The 20,205-nt window shown below is 39.4% G+C and overlaps 2 protein-coding genes across 2 annotated transcripts in view; both read left to right on the top strand.

Annotated features, from left to right (window-relative positions):
* Positions 1 to 3,504: 3,504 nt before the first annotated feature.
* LOC130247828 (uncharacterized) lies at positions 3,505 to 11,798 on the top strand. Its single transcript, XM_056481294.1, has 2 exons — positions 3,505 to 3,666; positions 9,482 to 11,798. Exons 1-2 carry the CDS (start codon positions 3,525 to 3,527, stop codon positions 9,952 to 9,954), a joined length of 615 nt encoding a protein of 204 aa, XP_056337269.1. The 5' UTR covers positions 3,505 to 3,524; the 3' UTR covers positions 9,955 to 11,798.
* Positions 11,799 to 20,087: 8,289 nt separating this feature from the next.
* The window catches only part of disp1 (dispatched homolog 1 (Drosophila)), a 151,960-nt gene continuing 151,842 nt past the window's right edge, over positions 20,088 to 20,205 (top strand). Inside the window, exon 1 of the mRNA XM_056480957.1 lies at positions 20,088 to 20,197. The gene's annotated coding sequence lies outside the window, so the exon portion shown is untranslated. The remainder of the gene's footprint in view (positions 20,198 to 20,205) is intronic.

Genomic DNA, 20,205 nt, shown 5'->3' with positions numbered 1-20,205 from the left:
ACTTGAGTAGTAAATTTTGAAATAAACTACAACTTGCAATACTTAAATACAAAAAATGTTGAATACTTTAGTACTTCCACTTAAGTATGGTGCTTAAAGAGCACTTCAACTCCTTTGATAGAATACTTGTACTTTTACTTAAGTCTGGGTCTCTAGTACTTTATACATAAAAATACAAGAAATATAAGTAAAAATAGCATAAAGGACACATTAATGTGCAGAATAAAAACAATAACGTTTTAAATATTGTGTATTTCTACATTTCATTATTCCTACAGACGTAGAAACTCACATGAAAAAATACTATAGTAATTAATATTAAAGGTGTTGTATGTCAGTTTTTGACTCTTCTAAGGCATAAACATACCGTAATATGTTAGCAGATATTTCATAAACATGCTAAGTGAACATTCTTGTTTATCTGAAAAACAATGCTGAAGTCAGATATTCTGCTTTGAACATGTCAGTTACCGGAACGACTGTCTTTGTTTTGGTCATTTAACCCGCCCAATGCCGTGACCGAAATGCGACCTCCATTGGACAGCAGCAGACTCTGAAATGAGATGCAGATTCAGAGTTCCACATGAGGTTATTAATTAGCAAATAATATAAATATTCCAAGCGTAAACATTAGGTGAGCAGGTTACATTGTCCTAACAACACGCTACGTGACGAGATTTGCAGTGATAATCAATTTGTCTGTTTGCACTAGACGAAACACAACAGGAATGTAAACACAGCCATTCAGAAGCACAGAATAGTGCACTCACTGCACTCCAGCCAAATGGTAAGGTTTATAATGTAATGAATACATATTAAACCTGTTTAACATTATTAATGTAGATGCTGAATCACTGATATGTGTTGGTTTGCACTGAATCACAGTTCTAAAGTTCAGTTTCAGATGGTTTATTTTATTTTCCAGATCTGAGGTGAACTATCTACTGCTGCTTTCAGTAGTATGGCAATAATAAATAAATATCATGTAAATAAATGTCATGTAAAATGGCATTCAGACTCACATTATTAGCGTTTAACACTGAATAAAGCACATGAGGTGTACCTGAGCTGATCATTGTCAGTTTATCTTGTTGTTCAGCTGCTACAAATAGAAGCCGTTTCTAAGAATATCAATTCGAGGTGTTGGTTAGGACAAAAACTCCTTCAATATGAAAAATATTCCTTCTATCGCGTGCTATAGCTTTAATTTAGAGCACGATTAAAATCAGTCAGGCTGGCTCCTGTTGGTCTTCAATCTGGCAACCTGTGCTTGCGTTTGTTTTCAACCAGGGATGCAATACCTAGTTCAACCAGTGAGTGTCAAATTTACATACTGCACCTTTAAACACTTTATTTTTGAACCATGCTATAATCAAATTTATTAAACTGCATATATTATAGTAAAAACAACACTTTGTTAATGAATGCTCGGGAATACTGTGGTGTATTATCTATAGTGAACTGATAAACGGTAAGAAATCCTGTGTAGAATACATTAGTTTACACGCGTTACAAGTAGTTGTAGTGTAGTGCAGTGTGTGTGGTTTTTCTAACTCGCTCTCTTTCTCTTGCTCTCACTCATTTCGAATTATTCGCAGGTGCAGCGGATTACGTCGTATCATGATTGGCACTTGGATTGGCGGCAGCTGTATTTAAACCTTCAGAGAGCATGGATTCAGTGGCTCCCCACTCTCTCTATTCTCCGCTTGTTATTCTCTGTGGAGATTTTATTGCTCAAGTGTTTGTTGCTGATGTCTCTTATATGGCGTTATGTGAGATGCTGATGTGAAGTTGTATATTCTAACCAAAGAAACCCGGTTTTCTGTCTCCCTTTCTGGCTTGGAGCGTGGTAGGGAGGTTGTACAGCCAGAAAAGGCAAACTGTGGGCACAGGTGCTGTTAAAGGGCCATGAGACCCCCCTGTCTCACCAGTGTGTTTTCACACCTCTAGTTAAAAAAAAAAAAATTAGGAAAGTGGGTGTGTCCAGCTCTGTTTGGGTGGGATTTTCACAGAGGCCAAACAAACACACAGACGCAGGGGAGACAGACAGTGACTGTGTTTACATGGACATCTGTAATTGAATTATTTGCCAAATTATTAATTTCACAGAAGTGCTCAAGGCGTCCCGAGTTTGATTCCCAGATCAAGGTCCTTTGCCAATCCTTCCCCTCTCTCTGCTCCTAGTCCTTTCCTGTCTGATATTTCCACTGTCCTACATCATAAAAATGTTAAAACCCCTAAAAAAATAGTTATAGATTACTATAGTGGTTGTGTTGCATGTCAAACAGTAAGATAAACAATAAATCCATGCAAGTTAATCCACAAGAACTATTTTGGTAACCTTTAATACATTTCTTTTTTATTTAATTACAGTTTTTATTGAAAAGTAGTTGAACATCACAATAAATATGAACATAAATTCAGATACATAGAAAAGAATAATACCCATTAGCAATCAGATAGTAAAGAATATAATAAAAAGTAGCATAAAAATATAATAAAGTAACTAACAGACAGCAGTAAACAGACTAAATTTATGAAGTACATGAATAAATTTAAATATAAACAATAAAATCCATCTGCTTCCACAGTTGTTGCTAAATCAGATATGGTTGTGGCCGGAAGTTAACGAGAAATATTATATTATTTATAAAATGTCTCATTAATTGTATTTTATTAACGTCCACCTCCACTCCAACCCTAAACCCAACCATCATAGTAATGTAAAAATATAAATTATCATTATGCAGTGTTACAAAAATGATGCTATGCTGAAGTGCGTTTCTCTATAACAGAATATTTTAGTTGTATTAAAAACCTTGATTTTTCCAAACCACGGTAAACTTTGAAACCGGTTATCGTCCCATGCCTACTACAGAATGTTACGTTTACACACATCCACAATTGACATGTAAATGCATCAGCTTTTTACAGTGTAATACCCACTACTCTTGAGTACTTTTAAAAGGTCTTTTTACTCATACTTTGAGTAATTTTTACAACAGATACTTTTTACTCTACTTGTACTACATTTTTAGGCAAGTAATGCTACTTTTAGTAGTCTTTCCACCACTGCTGACTTATGATATATCCATTTATTGTCTAGTCAAAAACAAAACAAAGTTCAAGACTTCCAGTCCCACGTGGTCATAAAATTTGTCGACCTCCCCGTTCCTGTGTTGACTTCAGAATCAACGAGGTTGGTGTTACTTTTCTCAGCGCTGATAAACCTGAAGCAATCACAGCCGTTTGTGATGACTATAAACGAAGGATTAACGTTTGATTTTTTTAATAGGTAAACCCGTTTTCACAGATTTTAGCAGTAAACATTGTAACTATTTTAATTGATAGATAAAAATACATATACGTTATTCTAATTATTTTTGTAAAAAATGACATAACTCGTACAGAGATATGAATGTAGCTCAATGTGAGTTGTAGCATTTTGGACCACAGGGCGCCCCCTGCAGGATAAAGAGTTTATTTCTCTCACACACTGATCAGCTAACAACATTTGCCGCCCAATGCTAACAACAATGGAGGAGAGGTTAATAGCGGCGGTGTCCGACTATCCCGAGTTATACAATTCCACAATAAATTCATATAAAGATGCTGCTAGAAAAGCCAAAGCGTGGAGAGCAGTGAGTCTACAAGTCGAAATACCCGGTAAGAGTCGCGGATTCTGCATTGTTTGTTGCTAACTAAACTGCTAGCCGCTTGCTATTAGCTTGTTGCAGAGAAGGCTAACAGGAATCCTGATTTGGAGATTGGATCAAACTCTTGGATTTTGACTCCGTATTATCATCCGACAACTAAAGGAACACGTTTCTTTGGGTGTTTTATGGGCTAAGTGTGTAGACGTGACACTATCACATGCTAATTTGAGTTGTTTTTAGTTGTTTGACCCTCATCAGTAAAGTGGGATCTGATTTCATCCAAAGTTTATTGAGTTGCTGGATTGCATAACTGAGCATTTTTGATTTAGAGTATTTTTTAATAGTAAAATGTAGGTATTAATAATTTGAGTATTACATTTTGTAATGATTTATCAAATGTAATGTAGCCCACATGCATGTGTATATATGCTTTTAATGTTGTTAATGCATGCAGTTAATACCACAAACTACATGCATGTTTAAGTAATGTACTTTAATGTGAATACATTGGCTGAATGCATCACAATTGCTTAAAATAATATATAAAGTTAATATTTAACGTGCTTAAATTATGACTTATTGATTATTGTTTGTATAATTAATTATGCATGCTGTATGCTTAAGTCACTTTGGTTATTTTATCATTTATGTTTTCCATTAAATAAACACACATGCCAGAATAGCTAGTTTTTAAATACTACAGATTTTAATTAGATTAATTTGTTTTATTTATTTATTTATTTATTTATAAAGTACAAATAAACTCAATAGTTTTGACCACTGTGCTGTACAATGTGGGGAAAAGCATATTAAATGGATAAAAGTAAACAATAATAAATACAAAGCACTGCAAATAATAATAATAATAATAATAAAAGATTTAATATGTATATGCTTAAAATGCTATTTATTTATTATAGTAATATTGTTTATTATGCCGGTATATGCACATAAATTACTGCTTATACATTATTTTAAGATTTATTCTTAATAATTAATCAAATACACATGCTGAAATGACTACATGTTGATTATTGCACAATCATTAAAAAAATAGTTATAGGGTATATGCAGAAGTATGCGAAAGGACTTTTAATTTGTCAGTAACCTGGGTTAAGCGCTTCTGGTGAACTGTATGGCATTACAAAATCGGCGAGTTTAAAGTCTGTTTTCTTTAAAAATCAGCAGTCTTGTCGGCGCCAAAAGCCTTGTGGTTAGTGAGTCGACAAATGGCACCAAGGTGTTCACGGCGACCCGAGTTCGATTCCCGGCTCGAGGTCCTTTGCCGCTAATAATTATTTATTTTTTTTAAATAATAATTTTCCCCTATCCCCTATGTCTGCTCCCCATACTTTCCTGTCTCTAAATCTCCGTAATAATAATCACAGTATAGGTGAAAACCCCTAAAAAATATTTAAAAAAATATCCACGATCTCTACTGGCTGAGTGATATCCGATATAAAGTGGGTCTCCGATTGTACAAGAAGCACTGCATTAAATGACATTTTCCCTGCCATATCTTTAAAATATGAACACTAATTTTACCCCAGTTAGGGATGCTCAAATTAAGGGATTAACTGTTAACCGAAAGGGTGCGTTTTAACCGATTAATGGTATCAGTTAAATTTGCTTGAGCAACTAAATGGATGCCAAAGTATATTTAACTCATGGTTTCCGCTACATTCATTCTTCCATGGCGGGGCGCCACGCCAAAATTCATCCCTCCACGGCTACATTACAGCGTCTCATTCAAAACATTCTATTTTTTTAATAGCGCGTGATAATCGCACCAAAACGTATTAAAGGGTAAGTGAATTATAACCGCGTGAACTTTTCTGTAACCGACCGTAGTAGTGCTGTGCGTCATTTGTTTAACCCTTTAAGGTTACGTGCTGACTGACTGGCAGGTGCATGATGCGTGAGGCCAGCAAACATGACGTATAGCTGTTTCGCTTTACTTCAGGACGCATTAATACCGCTCTGTACGTCTATTGAAGACATTCAGAAATATTACTAGCAAATCTAATAAATGTTGGAGACATACTCGTTACATAAACGCACTAAATCACACTTCAGCAGAGTTTATTTGAGAGTGCACAAGAAGATCTTCGCTTAGTGTTGCCAAAAACCGTCGAAAAATCGGCGAAAACCAAAAAGCGACCATAATAACCTGTTGTGTCGGGGAGGGAGATCACAAGTGTTTATACACTGTTCTAAGCATTTGTATGCGAAGAACGGGGGCTATGGCATCTCTTTGGGAGATCAAAACAGGTTTATGAGGGCAGACCGGGGCTGGCCGGCACGCCGTTGCAAAACCGCCCAAATTTTCACTACCCGCATGTGTCACTTTTTACCCGCAAAAATAAATTCAAAACCACCCGTCAGTCAGCGCGTCCGTCAGTCAGCGCGTCCGTCAGTCAGCGCTTATACATGCATTCGCTAATTCAAAGGATGCATATGAAGGACGATAAGCGACGCGCAGCTGTAATGGAAAGAAAGTGAATGCAGACATTTTTATATTAATTTTTTGCGTGCTTTCAAGATTAAAAATATGGGAGAAAATATGGAAGAAATCCAAAAATATGGGAGAAATACTCAATGACAGGATGATTGCGGGATAGAATGGTAAAATATGGGAGAATTCCAGCAAAAATGGGATGGTTGACATGTATGAAGTGAACAGGAAGTGTTTATGGAACAACATCTTTGCAAGGGAATGCATTAACTTAAAAACTTAAAAATATATATTTTTCCCATCACTTTTTTTTTCTCCCACCCATTTATTTTTCTTACACCCATTTCACCCCTCAACCATTAAGTACCTTCCATGTTCCCATAATAACGACATATATTTCAATATATATGTTCTTAATACCTCCAGATGAGTACCCCAACAATGACTGAAGCCACAAATATTAGAAGGTCCATTAAATGGCTTAACATTTTGGCCGATACATTTTTGATGGCTGAAAATTCGGTCCTCTAATATCAACACACTTTTAGATTCCCATTGTTGCAAATTTCTGCTGTGTGATTGGCTCTTAGATCAATATAGAGAAAAAAGTCCAGAGCTTATTGTTATTGACATAAATTTTAATCGCAGTTCGATATAATACCGTTTATTTATCTTTGCATTGATGACAGTAGATAATATTTGACTAGATGTTTTGCAGGATACTAGTACTCAGGATAAAGTGCATTTTAAAATCTTAATTAGGCAAGTCATCGGACACCAGTGGTTTGTTCTGATGGTAATAAATGAAAAATTATTTCTTGTGGATAATAATAGTATTGACCTTAAATTGCAATCAAACTAAAAAGTATTGAAACTTTCTGCAGAAGAAAAGATATATATAATTGAAAAAACCAATCCATGTTAAACATTAATTCATTCGTTTTCCTTCGGCTTAGTCCCTTTATTCATCAGGGCTCGCCACAGCGGAATGAACCGCCAACTGTTCCAGCATATGTTTTACACAGCGGATGCGCTTCCAGCCACAACTCATTACTAGGAAACATCCATACACACTCACATTCACACACGCGCACAAACAAACACACACACACACACACACACACACACACACACACACACACACACACACACACACACACACTACAGCCTATTTAGTTCATCCAATTCCCCTATAGCGCATGTCTTTGGACTTGTGGGGGAAACCGGAGCACCCAGAGGAAACCCACGCCAACACAGGGAAAACATGCAAACTCCACACAGAAATGCCAACTGACCCAGCCGGGACTCAAACTAGCGACCTTCTTGTCTCCGACCAATCTGTTAAACACTAGGCAAATGTTTTTTTTAATCATAGGAGGGGCTAATAATTTTGTAAAACAAATATTGTTTCTGTTACTAATGAACTAAATATACCCATGCTTTAAAATGAAATGGGATGGCACTTTACAATGTGGTGATGCCATTGGCCTGTGACCATTTTCTGCATATCAAACTATTTTAATAACTGAAACAAAAGGCAATTTAATCATATCTCAACATTAAAACGACTATCATACCATTATTTATCAATATGTGGACATTTTAGAATTCTTGGAAGCTATGGATATTAAAAATGTAAAACAGGAAATACGTAAGAACCATTGTTATCGTTTACGTCCCACAGAATGGTCTTATAAACTCATTTTATTCTTATAATTGTGAATTTATTTAATATTGTTTCTTCTGTTGAACACAAAGGAAGATATGGACCAGACTGATACTCTGAAAAGCAGCCATTAATTTCCATAGTTTGTTCTTGTTTCTACCATGGATGACAATGGCTTGCTTTTTTTATATTCTTCTGTCACAGTAATCAATATATAGACTTATCATGCAATACTTGAAAATGACCTCAACAATTTTTACCATTGCAATAACTATTTACAAATTCACAAATAACGTTAAAGCCATTTTACAATGATATTTACGTCCTACCGTACCGCTGTCAAAGTTTATAATTAGACATTTACCTAATAGGACATTTATTAGTATACACTACCTGACAAAAGTCTTGTCATCTACCCCAGTTGTAAGAGCAACACATAATAACTTGACTTCTAGCTGATCATTTGGAAAAGTGGCAGAAGGTGGATTTTTCAGATGAATCCTCTGTTGATCTGCATCTCAATCATCACCAATACTGCAGAAGACCTACTGGAACCCACATGGAGCCAAGATTCTCACAGAAATCAGTCTGTGGTCTGGTCTGGGGTTCCATTCAGTATGGGGGTGTGCGAGAGATCTGCAGAGTGGATGACTACATCAACAGCCTGAGGTATCAAGACATTTGTGCTGCCCATTACATTACAAACCACAGGAGAGGGCAAATTCTCCAGCAGGATAGCGCTCCTTCTCATACTTCAACCTCCACATCAAAGCTCCTGAAAGCAAAGAAGGTCAAGGTGCGCCAGGATTGGCCAGCCCAGTCACCAGACATGAACATTATTGAGCATGTTTGGGGTAAGATGGAGGAGGCTTTGAAGATGAATCCAAATAGTCTTGATGAACTCTGGGAGTCCTGCAAGAAGGCTTTCTTCACCATTCCAGATGACTTTATTAATCAGTGATTTGAGTCATTGCAGAGATGTATGGATGCAGTCCTCCAAGCTCATGATGGAGTCAGACACAATATTCATTCTGTTTCCACTGCAGCATGAGCACATATTCTATACTGGACATTATTGAAGGTTCAGTGAGCAGACTTTTGTCTAAGCAAAGTCAGACCTTACTGTCACATGAAATCAAGACATGATCATATTTTATTGTGGTCAAATAAGCCTCATATAGAGGCCTTTGCCTTTCATATGAGCCACTTCTGATACCAAATGATCAACTAGTAGTCCAGTTATTATTTGCTGTTTCTAAAACTTGGATAGGCGACAAGACTTTTGTCAGGTAGTGTATATAATAGAACATTTACCTATTTAACATCAAATTTTATGATCTAAATAACCTTGAGGATATGTATTTTAAATTGTTTATTGCTATTTGCATTATTATTATTATGCTGTTACATAATCACTGTATAATCAGTGGTGTAAAATGACCTATATAATATCACTTATTGCAACAATTTCTGTGACAAAATATCGCACAACAAAAATTCCTTATCGTGACTGGTCTAGTTTTGTGTAATTTTAGAACCACTTAAGGGTGATTTTTAAATGTTTTACATTTTTTTATTTATTTTTTTATATTTATATAAAAAGATGACAGCTTTTTTTATTTAATCAAATTTATGAATAAATCATGCATAGATTAGGAGTCATCATTTCTGACTGATTTTCTTTGTGTTTTGCTGATTTTCCAGAGGAGGACTGCCGCAGGCGATGGAAGAGTTTACGGGACATGTTCATCAAAGACAAGCGTGCAGAGCAGCGTAGGCGAGCATCAGGAACGTCCCACCGCAGCTGGAAATACAGCTGGCAGATGTCTTTTCTCACACCCTTTATCCAGTCCAGATCTCTGGCTGCAGATGAGCCCGAAGAAGACAGAGACGACGAGGACAAAGATGAGGAGAGGACGACGGACGGGAACTCGGCATTTGTGGTGCAGGACTTTGAAGGAGATCATGGGATGCTGGACGGAGCGTCGCATTACTCTGCTTCAGGCTCGCAGGGATCGGGACGCAAGCGAAAGTGGCACATGGAGGCCAACGAGGACTTGGAGGACGAGATGTTCTTGTTTAGTTTACTGCCGTATCTGAGACGACTGCCATACGCTAAGAAGAGCGCGGTCAAATTAAAAATCCACCAGCTGCTGTATGAGGCAGAGTTTAAGTGAGCTTCTATATGGGGCCGGGATAATAAATCCATGCATTACGAATCAATAACGACTTGATTTTTCTGAATACATTGCTGTTCTCTCTTGAATCGGTTGTGAGTTTTTACCAGCAGATGGAACTATATGCTTTACAAACTTGTCTCATTCTGACACATATCCTTACACATATCTTTTAAACGCAAAATAGTCAATAATAAAGTTTTTAGTGAGCTGTGTATAATGCCGTTGAAGAAACGCCATCTGCCGTTTGAAAACTAGCATAGAGCGCCATCTACTGTTTAAAATCAAGCGTACAGTGCCGTCTGCTGCTCAAAAACTGGCCTAGAGCGCCATCTGCTGTTCAAAAACTAGCCTAGGGCACCATCTGCTGTTTAAACTAGCCTACAGCTCCATCTGCTGTTCAAAAACTAGCCTAGGGCACCATCTGCTGTTTAAACTAGCCTACAGCTCCATCTGCTGTTTAAAAACTAGCAAAGAGGGCTATCTGCTGTCAACACTAGTTTAGAGCTCCATCTGCTGTCTAAAAACTGTCCTAGAGCACTGTCTGCTGTCTAAAAACTAGCCCAGAGTACCATCAGCTAGTTTTTAGACAGCAGATGGCACTCTAGGCTAGTTTTTAGACAGCAGGTGGCACTCTAGGCTAGTTTTTAGACAGCAGATGGCGCTCTAGCCTAGTTTTAAAATCAGATGACGGTCTAAAATCAGATCTAGCCTATTTTTATCACCAGATGGTGCTCCACTCAATCGTAGCTAGGTGTTAAAACTAGCCTAGAGCGCCATCTGGTGTTGAAAAACTAGCCTTGGGCACCATTTGCTGTTTAAAAACTAGCCTAGAGTGCTATATGCTGTCTAAGAACTAGCCTAGACCGTCATTAGCTAGTTTTTAGACAGCAGACCACGCTCTAGCCTAGTGTTAACACCAGATGGTGCTCCACTTTATCGTAGCCAGCCTAGCACACCAACTGGTGTTAAAACTAACCTAGAGCGCCACCTGCTGTTTAAAAACTAACCTAAAATGCCGTCTGCTGTTTATAAACTAGCCCAGAGCGCCGTCTGCTGTTAAAAACTAGCCCAGAGCGCCATCTGCTGTTTAAAAACTAGCCCAGAGCGCCGTCTGCTGTTAAAAACTAGCCCAGAGCGCCGTCTGCTGTTAAAAACTAGCCCAGAGCGCCATCTGCTGTTAAAAACTAGCCCAGAGCGCCATCTGCTGTTTAAAAACTAGCCCAGAGCGCCGTCTGCTGTTAAAAACTAGCCCAGAGCGCCGTCTGCTGTTAAAAACTAGCCCAGAGCGCCATCTGCTGTTAAAAACTAGCCCAGAGCGCCGTCTGCTGTTAAAAACTAGCCCAGAGCGCCGTCTGCTGTTAAAAACTAGCCCAGAGCGCCATCTGCTGTTAAAAACTAGCCCAGAGCGCCGTCTGCTGTTAAAAACTAGCCCAGAGCGCCGTCTGCTGTTAAAAACTAGCCCAGAGCGCCGTCTGCTGTTAAAAACTAGCCCAGAGCGCCGTCTGCTGTTAAAAACTAGCCCAGAGCGCCGTCTGCTGTTAAAAACTAGCCCAGAGCGCCGTCTGCTGTTAAAAACTAGCCCAGAGCGCCATCTGCTGTTTAAAACTATGCTCAGAATTGATTCCACAGAGAATCACAATGCAGTCCAAAAACTGACCCACGAATCATAATACATCAATTTATCGTCCCAGCCCTACTTCTATAGTTTCTTTAATATTTTTCTATCTTTTATTGATATTGAAATTCTATCCACTGCATTTTTTAAAAAACATTCGTATCATTGTACCGATGCTGGTAGATGTTTGTTTCATCAGAGATCAATGATTAAACAGACATGTATATGCACTCTGTCATCTTTGAGTCTGTAAATAAATGATTTCTATAAAGGTGGCTTTCAGAAAGGTGAGCAAAATGATATGATTCACGTGTATCATCACACACTCTTTAGCATAATGTTTTTTAAATCTGCATGAAATCTGACCTTACAGTATTTATTTTACTAGCCCACATAGTTAGTGCTCCGGTTTCCCCAAGCGGCAACCTCCCGCTCTCTCTCGGGAAGCCAATAAGGAAGTAACTGAAACTGCAATTCATCAAAATTCCGCTAGTCCTGGCTCCATAATAGAGCAAGTGGCAATTGAGCCCACTGTTAGAATGGCCAACTTTACAGCAGAAAAAAAGGTGTTTACAGCCTGGTACAAAGAACGATTTTGGTTCATATAGCTATTATTACCCTCCATGACAACTGTGAGGGGGTGAATTTTTTTATAACTCATCCATTTCCTTTATATTAGGTTATATTAAGTTTGCATAATTAAGGGCGTGGCCACTTGAGTGACAGCTAGGTCTCGCTGGTCGCCGTCACTTCACCTCAGCTGAATCCGGCAGATTAGCCACCGATCTCGGCATATTCATCGTATTTTTGGGTTGTTTTATGTGGCTTTACACAGTCAGCTGCCTTTTGGACTTATTTCTTACAATTATCAGATGATATGGGATGCTGTGTGCACTTAATTGTGCTCACAAACCATTCACGTGGCCTCTGTTTGCCATGTGAGTAAAGTTATATACTTGTATACCATCTCTATAAATGTATTTGTTTTATTTAAGATCATTTATCATTAATATTTTTCTTTAGACCCGTAAAGCACTCCAGAATGTGACAGATTGATTAGCTGTAGGCTCTAGAACAGTCATCTGAAGCGTTATCATACAGTGTTATGCCTGGATTTCATCAATAGTCTTGCATTTACTAACACACACTAGATTTGAAGTGTTTGGAAGTAATTCGCGTTTTCCTCCTGTTGAAAAACGTCATAAGAACAATGTTTAGTGGCTCAATGTATGACTACAGTGTTTTTAAATGTCTAAACACTTTATTGATATAGTGTACAGCCAAGCACATGTGGTCAGAACACAAACGAGTCGCAGGTAATAAAGTATCAAGCGTTTCTCCCAAAGTAAAGTCTGTCTGCCAAGTCTAAGCAAAGTGCCAGCAGGTGTCTGTAGCTCCGCCCACTCTCCGCCTCTTTGCCCTAGTTTGGTATCCCGCCGTGGGTGCGATGACGCGCGAACAAAATGGCGACGGTTGGCCGCGCCTACTTGTGGCTTCTTTTGCAGTGTTCAGAAACCTATGGGTGACGTCACGGATGCTCCGTCCATATATTTTACAGTATATGGGTTTCCCCCACAATCCAAACACATGCGCTATAGGGGGATTGAATAAACTAAATTAGCTGTAGTGTAGGAGTGTGTGTGAATGTGAGCGGGTGTATGGGTGTTTCCCAGTACTGGGTTGCAGATGGAAGGGCATCCGCTGCATAAAACATGCTGGAGTAGTTGGCGGTTCATTCCGCTGTGGTGACCTCTAATAAATAAGGGAATAAGCTGAAGGAAAATGAATGAGTAAAAGAAACCCACTGTCATCTCAGAAATAGTTATGCTGCGTTCACACCAGGCGCGGATAAAGCGTGAAGCGCGAGTGATTTACATGTTAAGTCAATGCAAAGATACGAATAGACATCCTGTGGCACGTTTCGTGTGAATGAAGCAGCGCGAGTTAAGCGGTTTGCCTGTTTGACACGCGTATCGCACCGCTCTCACAAATCGCTCGAATTGGAAAATCTGAACTTCGCACCACGTTAACCAATCAGGAGCTTTCTTTTGTAGGGGCGTGATTATGACGTAGCGCCTGTTGTTGGTGTCCCAAGGGAAAATCCTCCTGCTGACATCGGACAACAAACTGGGCTCGGCTCAATCAGAAGCACCGCTGAAAGCTTCCATCATCCAGGTATAGCTTCTGGAGGAGTTGATGAACTCACAGAGCTGGGTGCACCTCTGAAAGAATCTAGTGGACTCAACGAATCGACACTGTTTTTCAGCCTTCCTAAAGCACATAAACACAGCTATTCTCTCAATAAAATCCATGTTAGCCATTTAGCATGAAACTTGAGTCACCAAGCAGACAGAGCCCTGTCCGTGATGCGAATCCGCATATATTGTGGAGTGATTTTGATGCACAAATGAAGTGAGTACACTCAAATTGTTCACGCGTCTATTTACGGTTCATTCGCACAATCCGCGTCTGATGTGAACGCAGCATAAGAGTTGAATTGTACGTTTTGAGCTTTTGTTATAAATTTCTTTCTGCAGCAACCAGTGGTGGAAAGAGTACTGAAAAATCAAGTTAAAGTACCATTATTGCCTACAATGTAGTACAAGTAGAGTAAAATTATCTGTTGTCAATATTACTCAAAGTATGAGTAAAAAGTAAACCTTTACAAAGTGCTCGAGAGTAGTGAGTATTGCGCTGTAAAAAACTGATGGATTTACATCTAATTTGTGTATGTGTGTGTAAACGTAACATTCTGTAGTGCATTTAGTTATTGCCCAGCAGGAACACAATGTCATAAGACGTTAATATTTGGTTAGATTTAGGTTGTGATGTCAGGTGACCAAAATTCAATGTCTAGCCAGCGTCTAAGGACAATGTTATTTTAATGTCTAATAATGTTGGTATTTGGTTGATTTTAGGTTGTGTTAGAAAGTGACCAAAATTGAAAGTCAAGCCAACATCTTATGCCAAGGTCATATTGATGTCAAATACTGACATTCATTCGTCAGGTTTGCTAACTAAAATCAAACGTCTGATAGACGTCATAGTTTTAACGCCCACACAACGTCAAGCTGTAACATCATTAGACATTGATATTTGGTTGACTTTAGGTTGGACGTTGGACATTTACGTCAGCCTGATGTTGGGTTCTGATGTCAACCCAATTTTCATTTCAAGACAAAATGAAACATTCCCACAACATTGGGGTACAAAATCAACCTAATGTTTCATTGACATCTTGTCCCTGCTGGGTGTTTAAGGCCATTTTGGTTATCATACAGTAAACATCCGTCATTTTCTCATCAGTGATCTGCATCTAAACAGTCTCTGTGTCACTGTGTGTAAAGATTTTGGACATCTTCTTGGACATGTTTAATGTTTCCAAACAGTTTGCTGCAATTATAAATCGCCCATGTCTTGAGGTAGTTCATTATGAGGTGATTTGATTGGACAGGAATCACAGGACTGATTTTTCTAATCCCCATAAACAATTAAAAATGAAGTAGTGACTGCAGGTTGAAGGAAAGTAGAAGAGTAAAAGTACCGATACTGCAGTAAAAATGTACTCAAGGCAATGTAAAAGCACACATTTATAAAACTACTCAGTAAAGTACAATTCCTGAGAAGAACTACTCCATTACAGTAGTTTGAGGGTTTGTAATTAGTTACTTTACACCCCTGACGGCAACAATAGTAAAAGTAGTATGCTAGTGTACCATTTCAACTGCAGCATCTGGAAATGGAAGTCAAGCACAAGGCATTCTGGGGTATGCAATACTGCAAATCACAAACATATGTACAATATTTAGATATTCAATGCACATTTATTTAAAAAGAAATATTTAATTGCGCAAGTTGAAATTGCTAATTTAATATACATCTAGTGAAAATGCTTTAATTTAGCTAAATCTTCCATATATTGTATAAAAAAAATTAATGTTTTTCATGCTCATCGTTTTTCGGATGATTCGAAAAGGAAATTTCGCAAAACTTCAGTGGAAACATTTTTCCATGTTTACAGGTCACATGGAGTATGTAGGCCAGGGGCGTCGCTAGACCCTATTCACTGGGGCACGTGCCCCAGTAAAAATCTCCAATGCCCCAGTAAATGCATTGAGATATGATTTACCTCATATGCAAGTGTATTTATTAAGAGTGGCAATTCCGAAATAAAGACTGTTATTCTCTATGTGCCACTGAACCAACGCTGGTGAAAGCACTGTAATCAAAAAGCAAACTGACGCATCTCCACGTGTGCGCAAAGAACCCGCGCCTCTCGCACGCGCTGCTCTCTCACGCAATGCTCTTCTGCCGGTGCGAGTCCCAGTAGTTAACATGCGCGCCAAAAAAGCAGGCTACCTGCTTGTTACGCACCGCTCATGCGTTGTAAAACCACCGTAACAGCCTTTTTGTTTTGCAAATCCACAAAACTAATGTTTAAACCAAGCGGCAACCTCCCGCTCTCCCTCGGGAAGCCAATACGGAAGTAACTGAAACTGCAATTCATCAAAATTCCGCTAGTCCTGGCTCCATAATAGAGCAAGTTGCAATTGAGCCCACTGTTAGAATGGCCAACTTTACAGCAGAAAAAAGGTGTTTACAGCCTGGTACAAAGAACGATTTTGGTTCATATAGCTATTATTACCCTCCATGACAACTGTGAGGGGGGTGAATTTTTTTATAACTCATCCATTTCCTTTACATTAGGTTATTTTAAGTTTGCATAATTAAGGGCGTGGCCACTTGAGTGACAGCTAGGTCTCGCTGGTCGCCGTCACTTCACCTCAGCTGAATCCAGCAGATTAGCCACTGATCTCGGCATATTCATCGTATTTTTGTTTTGTTTTACGTGGCTTTACACAGTCAGCTGCCTTTTGGACTTATTTCTTACAATTATCAGATGATATGGGATGCTGTGTGCATTTAATTGTGCTCACAAACCGTTCACGTGGCCTCGTTTCCCATGTGAGTAAAGTTATATACTTGTATACCATCTCTATAAATATATTTGTTTTATTTAAGATCATTTATCATTTATATTTTTCTTTAGACCCGTAAAGCACTCCAGAATCTGACAGATTGATTAGCTGTAGGCTCTAGAACAGTCATCTGAAGCGTTGTCATACAGTGTTGTGCTGGATTTGATCAATAGTCTTGCATTTACTAACACACACACACACATCTGAAGTGTTTGGAAGTAATTCGCGTTTACCTCCTGTAGAAAAACATCATAAGAGCAATGTTTAGTGGCTCAATGTATTACAACAGTGTTTTTTAAAGTCTAATCACTTTATTGATATAGTGTACAGCCAAGCACATGTGGTCAGAACACAAACGAGTCGCAGGTAATGAAGTATCAAGCGTTTCTCCCAAAGTAAAGTCTGTCTGCCAGGGCTAAGCAAAGTGCCAGCAGGTGTCTGTAGCTCCGCCCACTCTCCGCCTCTTTGCCCTTGTTTGGTATCCCGCCGTGGGTGCGATGACGCGCGAACAAAATGGCGACGGTTGGCCGCGCCTACTTGTGGCTTCTTTTGCGCTCTTCAGAAACCTATGGGTGACGTCACGGATGCTACGTCCATATATTTTACAGTCTATGGTTTAAACAATATGACGGTGATCTTACTAAGCATGCCTCCTGATAGATTTTTTTTTATATGAAGCAAAAAGGAGGGATGAGGAGTCAGGGAGGTAAAGACTTAATAAAGCTAATTATCCGCCATGTGTCAAGTCTAAGACAACAGATAATTCTATTACACATCTTTTTTGTATTTTATTGAATTGTCTACAGAATTTCATTCAAATGAAATTAATATTTATGCAAAAGCGGGTACGTGCCCCAGTAGAGCTTTATGTCTAGCAACGCCCCTGATGTAGGCTAATATTAGCAATGTTGATGTGTAAGACTTCCTCTGGAGGTTTGGTCTTAATATACATTTCTATTAATGAATTATTCCTCATTTAAACCACACATCCCTTGTATTTCTGTGAGAATTATTAGCGTGTTAAAAGGCAACTATTATGCCCCTTTTTAAAAGATGTAAAATAAGTCTCTGATGAGTGGAGTGTGTGAAGATTCAGCTCAAAATACCACACTAATAATGTTTTCTAACTCTCTGAAACTGACCCTTTCAGGCTTTGATCCGAATTGTGCTGTTTTGGTGACTGTCGCTTTAAATTCAAATGAGATTGTGCTCTTTTCAAAAGAGGGCGGAGCTACAAATGCCTGTGTGTCAGTATAGTGGCAGATTCAAAACAGGACTAACCTTATCTGTGTGAACAGTAAAACTCCACATTTATAATCCTCCTAAGGCTGCTTTATACTTCTGCGTCGAGTGATCGGTGCTTTGCAATAACGCTTCCAAAATGCTAGCTGGTATTAGGTTATTATCTTCCTCTGTGTCGAGTTTCTTTGCGGGTGTTTTGTTTTTTCTGAATGTTAAAAGTAGCTAAACTCCCTCATTCAAAGGCTGGAACCGGCGGACGTGCAACAACCTTAATCTTAAGGTAAACGCAAAACAAAAGTTTCCATCCAGAGCTCCTTCATTAATTCATTTCCTTTTCAGCTTAGTCCCTTTATTAATCTGGGGTTGCCACAGCGGAATGAACCGCTAACTTATCCAGCACATGTTTTATGCAGCAGATGCCCTTCCAGCCGCAACCCATCTCCGGGAAACATCCATACACACTCACTCACACTCATACACTAAGGACAATTTAGCCTTCCCAATTCACCTGTACCGCATGTCTTTGGACTGTGGGGGAAACCGGAGCAGCCGGAGGAAACCCACGCGAACGCAGGGAGAACATGCAAACTCCACACAGAAACGCCAACAGCTTATTCCCTTATTTATTAGAGGTCACCACAGTGGAATGAACTGCCAACTATTCCAGCATGTTTTATGCAATGAATGCCAGCTGCAACCCAGTACTGGGAAACACCCCCACACACGCTCACATTCACACACACTCAAACACTACGGCTAATTTAGCTTATTCAATTCCCCTATATCACATGTGTTTGGATTGTGGGGGAAACCGGAGCACCTGGAGGAAACCCACGTCAACACGGGGATAACATGCAAATTCTACACAGAAATGGCAAATGACCCAGCCGGGACCTTCTTGCTGTGAGGCAACAGCACTACCTACTGCGCCACTACGTTGCCCTCCTTCACGGGACTTGACACTTGTAAACACTCGCTTCATTAGGTTTGCAGTTCTCAGCACCGCCCATGTTTATCATCGATACCAAGCCGACCAATCGTAGAGCTTGCATTACACGTCGTTGCGACGTGTAGTAAAAATTTTGAGAGGTGCGCGTCAACGTCGGCGTCAGACACAGAAGTATAAATCAGCCTTTAGCTGCTAACATTATCTTCAGCAGGTCAAAACTCAAACCAGTCTCTCTCAAGGCTATTTATGCTAATGAGAGAAAAAAATAGTCACTAGTGGGCGGGGCTTTCCACCTCTGATGACACATAAAAGGGAGACTAGCCCCTTTCACACATACAGACCTTTCTGGAAAATTACTGGCAATTTTCCAGAAAGGTCTGTATGTGTGAACAGTCCCTTTTTGGAAATGCCGGTAAATTCGCTCCGGCTATTTTCGGTAATTTGCCGGAATGCTGCACTGTGTGAACGCAGAAGGAAGATTGCCGGAAAGAGCGCGTGCGTGTCTAGAACGTGCTGACGTGAGACATCTGATTTAGCCAATCAGAACACTCAGATGCATTCACGTTCGCGCGGTTTATGTAAATAAAAGCCTTTGAATATTTTCCCAGACACACTTAGCCGCTAGAAGTTAGTCAGATAACGTTTATATATTCATCTTTATGCCAACAGTGTATATAATTATCGATAAGATGCTTATGATAAACTGTTGTTTGTTTACCTAAACGCTCTGCTTCCTTCAGTTGCTTAACGAGTCGCGTGTGTCCGTGAAGCAGCCGGTGAGCGCCAGCACACACACATATCATCTACATCTCGACATGCGAAAGTGTTGCTCTATATGTTTTCATCGAAGTTATTCACTGTACTGATCCATCCACAGAGTTTGTAATGTAGTCAAATGTTTACAAACGGCCCAGCCATTTAGAGGTCATTTCTGGGTGATGTCAGAATTTACCGGTATTTTGGAATGGATGTGTGAATAGTCTTTTCCGGAAAAATTCCGTAACGTCCTCGCCTGTGTGAACAGTGCTTTTTTTTTTAATTTACTGGTAAAGTCGTGCCGTAAATTTCCCAGTTATTTACCGGTATCACTGTGTGAAAGGGGCTAATGTCAATCACAGTGTTTCTGCAGACTGTTTTTATCAAGTGTGATTACAAATAGAGGCTGGTTATATTCACACACTGTTGCCACACAATCCCGTAAAAAAAGTTAATTTTACATAATAGGGCCCCTTAAAAAAGGTACGCATGTCATAGGGTGTAGTGTGTAGTGCGGTAGACTGTGATTTGGGACGCGTGTCCGGCTGATCTGCGCAGGTCCAGCGTGTATGTTGTCGGGAATCGGGATCTGCCCCTCACTTCCTGTAGTTCCTTCCCACCTTCCCGACCAAACAACCGACCCCGTACCGCATATTATCCGCGATCACGGCTCCGGGACACGCTCGTGCTGGTTCTCCGGTAAGGAC

The sequence above is a fragment of the Danio aesculapii genome, chromosome 20 (assembly GCF_903798145.1).
Source record: "Danio aesculapii chromosome 20, fDanAes4.1, whole genome shotgun sequence".
NCBI classification, from domain to species: Eukaryota; Metazoa; Chordata; class Actinopteri; order Cypriniformes; family Danionidae; genus Danio; species Danio aesculapii.
Note: the sequence above shows the minus strand (reverse complement) of the source record. Positions and strands in the feature narration are given on the sequence as shown.

What these genes read in the sequence shown, in the direction of transcription:
- LOC130247828 (XM_056481294.1), top strand. Translation starts at nt 3,525, where the DNA reads ATGCTAACAACAATGGAGGAGAGGTTAATAGCGGCGGTGTCCGACTAT. An exon ending in TCTACAAGTCGAAATACCCG is followed by an intron (nt 3,667 to 9,481) that starts GTAAGAGTCGCG and finishes CTGATTTTCCAG; the next exon opens with AGGAGGACTGCCGCAGGCGA.